Genomic DNA, 7995 nt, shown 5'->3' with positions numbered 1-7995 from the left:
TTTGCATGTGTGACAGTTCATGACCTTTGTGTGTGTCAGTGATGGCATCCAGTCAGTCAGTCGTGTGTGTGTGTGTGCAAAATATATAAACAGAACTATGGTATGTGCCGTGAACAATACAAGATTTTTTTTAAAAAAAGATTTGTTTAAGGAGTCTGCAAAAAAGGAATAAAAGATAATCTTTGTCTTAAAAAGTATTAAAAAAAACTTAAAAAATAATTCAGTGTCAGTTCTGTCACTGAAAGCACTACAAAACTCTGATCGAAAAAGTACAATCACAAAAGAAACAATAAATCTTCCTAGAAAATCAAACTTAACTGCATTGACAAACAACGCACAATATGTTCTACATCCAAAATATGGAAGAGGCTTTATGAGAAGTTTATTTTTTGATGAACTTCATTTCTTACAAAAAAGTACAGTCCGACCAACGCATATTCCCCTCCAGCCACGCACCACGTGGGGCGAGTGTCTAGGATGGCAACAGAACAAGAGTATGTGCAAAGAGGATCCCTTTGGTATATGATCCACAACAAGGGGGACCTCTGAGAAAACCCGTTTCGCAACCACGTGTGGCGAGAGGCGGGGTTGGTGAGATAATGCATTGAGACTGTATGTTCTTTTTATTTAGAGAAACTCGCGTTTCCTTTGAAACAATATTCACAACAAAATTACTAATTAACAACAATTTTTGCTTCATTTATGGCTTTTGTCCCGTAACTCGAAGTGCAGCTGGATTTACCGTCGCCATGGAGAATGAAATATACAAAGTCGTTTGGTTGGTCGAACTTGTAAACTTACAGATAATGCTTATATAATGTATATTTGACATGATGAGTGATAACAGTAAGAAAAATCTGCTCAATGAACAGTTGAGTTATCGCATAAAAGAAACTTTGACATGTTAATTAATACACCCTGTTTCAAAACTGAAAGAAAGACGACACAACATTACAAAATTAAATTAAATTCAAATGAAATTCAATGGCAATTGATTAAAAAATGCGTGTATTAAAACTTAAAGACAATTAAGTAGAGAATTTGAATTATATTACTTTAACCTGAACTGTCATAAAAGATGCTTTATAACAATGTTTTCGCTATGATAAACACAAAGTATAAATTTATAATAGATCATGCATTCGTATACTTTTTATATATAAAATATGTAGTAGTGCATACACACACACACACACAGATACATTGACTCATACACTGGATGGATAGAAACAGCACACATGCTGGTGCAATATTTTCACAATATATATATCACATATTTAATTAACAATCTTTTGTACATCTTATTTTTCAGAGACAAAACGACTTTCGGTAACCTGAAGGAAAACAAAGGAACAAAAAATAGTTTATTTAATGAACAGATTTTGTTAGGGGAGATGCTTTTCAATGCACACAAACTTTGTGTAGCATATTTGAAAGACACACGTTAAGGAAACATATCATTATCAACGCATTATATATTTCATTGTGAATTTGCATAATAATATGTGTCACGAGTCTCTAGCCACCATTTTGAACACATTAATGCACATCGCCTAAGAATCCTTAATAACCACAGACATTTCTCTGTCTACCTCACAATGCTCTCGGCTCACCACTCAGTCTCAAGTACACATGCTTGTGAATTAGAAGCTGCTGAAGGTCTAATGTGATCAAATTTACATCTTGCCTGTTTGAAAGGGTTTGGGAATGCAAAGATTTGCTCGAATTTCAGCATTTGGCCACTCTTATATCATATCACTCTTTCTTGATATCTGAAACGGAAGCTGGTGCCTGATAAAAAGAAATCCCAAGAACTGTTCTCAACACTCGACGGGTGGAAAACTGTTAATGTATTTAACAAGCAAAGGATTAAGGCCTGTTTGTGTTTATATTTTATATTTTTGCACGTAAATAGCGGCAAACTCTATCACTGGCATTGCTGTGACCGTATTTAATATATACTTTCCTCAGCGGCATTGTCCATCATCAGCCTCAGAACTGTGTGACCATCGGGTGAGTGGGCAAGCCCAAATCATCGTAATCGTCGTCGGCGTTCTCATAGTCCACGCTGGGGTCACGAGGCTCTCTTGTCACCGGAAGTCCCGAAAAGTCTTTGCCTGTTTCATCTTTGTCATGTACACCTGCGCCTTCACAAGACGCATATACTTCCGCGCCGATGTTCGTTTGGAACGACACCTTCTTAGGGCTAACCTTTGTGTGGCTCTCGCCGACAGCTGGGCTGTCAGAGACCTGGTGTGTGTTGCCTGCAGGCCCCTGCTGCTGCTGCTGCTGCTGCTGCTGGACATCCAGGGAGGAGACGGAACCGCCGTCGTTGTCGGATCCGGACCGCTGGTCGATGCCGGAGTCCGCCGCAGTGTCCTGTGGTGGTGTCTGATTCTGAAAGCCGTCAAACACCGTCTGTAGAAGGTCGGGCTCCAGCAGAGACCCCGGTAACCCTGTCTGGGGCTGGCGAGGGCTGTTTACACCATTTTCCTCCAGCCCCAAGTACATCACGCACTCCTGGTCCTCGAGGTCAAGCCGTCCGGGTTGCCGGTACCTGCAGCAGAATGATGACGACGATGATAATGTTGACGCCGCAGATAATGATGATGATGATAAGAAGGATAATGACGACATAGATGTCGGAGAGAAATGTGTGATGAGTGTTTACCAACTTGAGTGAAGTTTGTATTGCAATTTTAGTGAAGTTAATAAGTGAAGGAAACCGCAAATCTGCATGAGATGATATATTCGTGTTGCAGCGATTCGCTTGTTTGTTTTGCATACCCTGGGTGTGAACCAGCTGTTGTACGATACTACAGGTGTGTTGGTGTGCATGGCGCGTGCAGGGTAAACCAAGGGTTAGAAAAAACGCTGGTTTTCACAGCCTTACCGCCAGCTCCCCACTTACCTAATATTTCATCCTGTGAGGCGGGAAAAGCAGCCAGTGAGACAAATTATTCATTTAAATAAATCAAGGCTTTAAAACATATCTTTGCGCCAGCTCTTGATATCACTTCTAATGCCATTCATTGATTTTAGTCCTTTTCATCTGTTATTTCCTTCCATTTTCAATCTGACAAAGTGAATCAAGCAATCAGTCTACTCGTTTTACTTTCAAGAGAATTCCATGACAAGTATGACCTCTGAATAAATATTTTATTATTTGCTTGCTGTTCATTTATGTACTTTTTAATTGGTCAAAAGTTTGTGATGAAAAAATTGTTAGTCAAAGTTTTTGATGGGAAAATTGTTGCCAGATTTCAAAAATAAAAATCTCTCTTACTGATCGTAACATTAATTCCTGGCTTGCTAGCACCACATACTGATGACACTTTCAGATAAAATACTCCGACAAAGATTAAGCTCACGAGGGGTTCTATTCAGAATGAGGTGACTACACACTAGGACAATACTGCAGAATAGTTAAAAGTCGACCTTGTAATGTCGAAAATCTCTACATCTACCGAAAATAGCTTCTCACAGTTTATATTAAAAATGAAAAAAAAATACAAAAGCATAAATATGGGTTAAATTTTGAACATTCAAACTACGCTTATTCGCATATAATTTTATTCTAAGATTTAGCAGTTCATTAGTTTCTAAAAGGAAAATTATCTCATTTAACTTTGCTCTCCTGCTCGTATACTTAGTTTTATTTCTTGTTACTCCCCGAGGAGCATAGGACCACAATAAATAAATATTATCTTGACTGATTATTATTAATAAAAACAGTTTTGAATGCATATTATTAAACAGCCCACTCTTCTTCTGATATTATATGATGTAGCTCTAAATTTACGCTCGACCAACATTCGAAGTTTTATTTTAAGTGTATCTCTTCAACTCTTAGAGTTAATTTAAACAGATTGAAACGATAGGTATCGTCAACACTATATAGCTTCTAAACTCTTAACTTTTCTTCACTACTGTATTTCTTATATTTTCAAAGAAAGAAACTTGAAAAACTCTACAAAAATGAAACAAAGCAAGGTAACTATCGAAAATTATTGCCATCACAATCAAAACCGGGCAGCCTGTATAGTTGTATACACTAAATCTGACATAAGACACATTGCAGCAATGTCAGTGTGTAACAGTCTACAAAACAATGATGACAATAAGCTTTATAAGTTCTACTTGCATACATTTTCTAAGGGAACTGTCAAGAGGGACACTTATAAAGGGAGGACATAAGCGCAATAATTATTCTGTTTCTACTCTGGACAGGGATAAACAACACAACACCAAAAGAAAGGGCTCCATTTTTGTGTTGGCCTGCTGAAGAGCAGGAACACAGGATTTTACACTAGAGACAATGTTACAGTCTAGGTTTATGAGTTGGTTTTACAATCATCAATGAACAGTTTGAGTTTATTTCCTAAAAGGAGTTACTTTAAAATTTTTTGGGTTGATAAGATTGCAGTCTGTCTCTGTCTTTAACCCTTTTGAGCTCTGGCGCCTATGGCTCAAGTAAAAAGGTTAAAGAACACAAGAAAGACCGACTTTCTCTCTGGATTGTGCAAACCAGCTCTGTCTACACGTATATGTCTATGTCTCGAGGCTTCTCACTCGGACTCTCGCACGTTTCTCAGAAACATCCGGGGATTGAAGACTTGGCCGTCATCGGATTCCATGTCGCTAGTTCAGGAGAGAAAGGTGAATTGCAACAATGAAGTTCTAACAAACACATCCCTGTTTCGCTCTATTAATAACCCTGTGCTAGGAGTTTCACATGTATCCATCCAATCACTCTGAATTTCATAAGCTGAATTTCACACTCATCCATCATTTACATTTCCTATACATTACTTCATCCACATGCCGCAAACCGTCCGTCCACCCGTCCACACACCTTGACTTTCACACCAACCCAGCATCACACGCCATGAATTTGACATCCAACAGTTTATCGACACGCCCTGGATTTTACATCCATCAACCGCATGCCTGAAATGTTATGCTAATCCATCATCTACATTCCCCTCATTTCATAACCATAAGCTCGTCTACAAACCTGGAAATTCATGGCCTGAACTGTATGTGTTTTCACATATACCTGCCCTGAATATCATCACCCCAATGTGACATCAGTGCGCTGAATTTCGCATCCCTCCACCTGCCCTCTGTTCTTTTACTCACAGCAGTGATATTTCAGGTATCATCATTGCCGTCAATCACAAATCAACACCGGGAAGCTTGAAACATAAGCACCCACAAATATTTAGTCGGCTTTTCAGGCGAAAGAAAAAGAAAGACAATGGGAAAAAACCCACAGCTCCAGAGGCTCCTCAGGGTCGGCATCGTCATGCGTCACGTCGGTCCGCTGGCTGTTCTCCCGCTCCAGGCGCTGTCTGGCTTTGGTGGCAGCCTCTTCCCGAGCCTGCAGTTCCTTTTGTCTGCTCAGACAAGAGAAAAAAGTGTGTTTCTCTCTCTTAAATAGTTAATCTTTAAAGCTTTAGTTAAAGTAATATAATTATATAATTTTTTTTTCATTCGTCATGAACCTAACTTCTATTCTCGCGTTAGTCCTAACGGTTTTGAAATGTCGCTATCACTATCGTTGTTATCTCTACCCGCCCTGACCCTATTTTGTCTTGAGGATCGTCAGTCACCCTTATCCTATCCCCATCCCCTTGTTTCCACCCACTTGCGCCACGACCGGCAGACGATGAGGATGGCCACGAAGCAGGCGAAGAAGATGATGCCCGAGACGACCAAGAGGGCGATTTCCACTGCTCCCACCTCGTAACGAATTTCCACCTTGACCTTTGCGGGGGCATCAGTGACCTGGAGCAGCTCCAAGCCGTTTAGCAGCCACTTGACAGGTTCAGAGTTGGCCAACACTCGTCTGTGATATTAAGAACAGCACGACCGTTACGAAAACTGACATCAAACAACAGCTACAGTACAAAATGATGATACAGCAGTTGTTCTGGATGTCTAATGCTTGTGGTGCACGTGGTGATGATAATAGACTGCAAGATTATTTATCCTTAAAGGATAAATGAAATAAGTATTCCACTGTAGCGTCCATCCCACTTCGATGTGTATGTGTGTGCGAGCATTGCTGCATGCATTCTTGTTGGCACACGAAAAAGAGAAGGGACAAAAGTGTTACAAGTAATAAAAGTTTAGTCATGGTCGTTTGTTAACCGAGCGAAAATTGACAAAAAAACCCATCCAACATAGACACACTCCGTCTACTTACTGTTGTACAACATCAAACGGAACTGCGGTATCATTGGCATCAAAGGCGTAGAAATAAATATCAGACCTGAAAATGAGACAAGCATACAGAAACATCAGTTGTTGGCCATTTTGTAACCGTTGAGATCCATTGGCTGTATTATTTATTATTGCAGATTTACATGTCAGCAGATACCTTCTCCTTTCCGATGGAGGGATACCACTGTTAGAAAGAGAATGGTCTAAGGCGAAATAGATGGATACTGGTGTTAACATCAGAGATTAAAGAATAAAACGCATAAATTGACGAGAAGTATCATTTCACTTCATCTGCTGCTTGTCTTCAAAACATAAAAGCCTGAGTGAAATCATTCTCGTGACTGATGCAAATCCGATGTTCACATCACTAGTCAGCACATCACTAGTCAGCACATCACTAGGAGGTGTTCACCATGGTCTAACTGCTATTAATCGTGTGCCAGTATCATCAGTCTCACATGACTGGCTGCTCAGTGATGCCGACAGCCACTCACTTGCTATCATCCACTGTGTCGCCCTGGTGTGGTTCTATCTTCTCAAGCTGCACGTCCAGGCCCAGGATGTCTGACAGGTTCCTGTGTCGTTTAAAAAGCAGCGACTGTACATATACTTAAGTATGTTTTGTATATATAATTATAATATTGAAATTTTTTATAACAAGTACTTTGCTGCCTTTACATCCTCCATCACCCACACCGCGTAATGTCAGCAACAGAATCAAGCATTATGTTCAACTTTCCTTATTTAAATTTCCTTATACAAATACAAAGTCCGGCCTTCGTAAGTTGTACAAACGGTCTTTATCATGACAGACACTTCGTCACCGAAAAGTGAATCAAATATTTTACAGCTTTATATATTCATACAGATTTATTGTTATACTTACCTAAGAATATAGTTCTGCTTTTCAATGAAAGTTGCCAGAGGCATGTTTGCGACCAGTCCAAAACGCTCCGCATTTGAAAGCACCAAAATCTGAACAGAAACAGATTGACTTGTAAACATGTAAACAGTTTAGTTTGATACAGCACAGACTTTTATACACATCCGCACCTACTGGACTACAAACAAACACAAACACCCAGCCACACCTGCCATCCCAGCAACTCCTATGCGGCTTTCACACAAGCAACATTACAGGTTCTCAAACACGTGTGTGAAATAGTTCACACTCATGAGTTCTTAAAATGTTTTCAAAATGGAAAAACAGCATTGAATTGATAAGCATGTGTAGTGATTTTAATGTTTTTACGGAGAAATAATTCAAAGAAGTATCGGCAGTTTGTTTTAAGAGGTTCAATAATAAAAACTAGTGTTTATCTCAACTACTTATTAGTGCGGTCATACATTCAACCATTTTATACACAAACAAGAAAGTGAATTAAATCACAAAGTCACAGCCTAACTTTTATGGACGATGTTGTGGACAGTCCACTCCCTTGTTTGTCGGTTGCCTTGACTACCAGAATAAAGGAACTTTTCGTGACACTGTTCATGGGCACCAGTGTGATGACTTGTCCTTCCGAGGTCACTAGGAAGATGTCTCTGTCTCCACTAGCGACATCATAGACAACGACATCTTTGTTGTCGTCGGGATCTTGCGCCTGAGCACAATATTTCAGTCATTACTCAGATGTCAAATGTCAAGCTGTTTGCCAGATCTTTAATGATTTCATACTAATTTAGAAATTTGTTCATGTACCAACAGTGAATATTAAAAAAGTGAACGCGATAATATATATGTAACTTTCTGAAATAAACATTTCC

The 7995-nt window shown here is 39.5% G+C and overlaps 1 protein-coding gene across 1 annotated transcript in view; it reads right to left on the bottom strand.

The window, feature by feature from the left end:
- Nucleotides 1-642: 642 nt before the first annotated feature.
- LOC112561595 (cadherin-23-like) overlaps nt 643-7995 on the bottom strand; it is an 18431-nt gene continuing 11078 nt past the window's right edge. Inside the window, exons 23-29 of the mRNA XM_025234165.1 lie at nt 7635-7832; nt 7115-7203; nt 6723-6803; nt 6212-6277; nt 5651-5851; nt 5277-5399; nt 643-2557 (exon numbers count right to left, since the gene is read on the bottom strand). Coding sequence (XP_025089950.1) covers nt 1993-2557; nt 5277-5399; nt 5651-5851; nt 6212-6277; nt 6723-6803; nt 7115-7203; nt 7635-7832 — 1323 coding nt within the window. The 3' untranslated portion in view covers nt 643-1992. The remainder of the gene's footprint in view (nt 2558-5276; nt 5400-5650; nt 5852-6211; nt 6278-6722; nt 6804-7114; nt 7204-7634; nt 7833-7995) is intronic.

The sequence above is a fragment of the Pomacea canaliculata genome, linkage group LG1 (genome assembly GCF_003073045.1).
Source record: "Pomacea canaliculata isolate SZHN2017 linkage group LG1, ASM307304v1, whole genome shotgun sequence".
Taxonomy (NCBI): Eukaryota; Metazoa; Mollusca; class Gastropoda; order Architaenioglossa; family Ampullariidae; genus Pomacea; species Pomacea canaliculata.
This window is presented reverse-complemented; position numbering and strand designations above follow the sequence as displayed.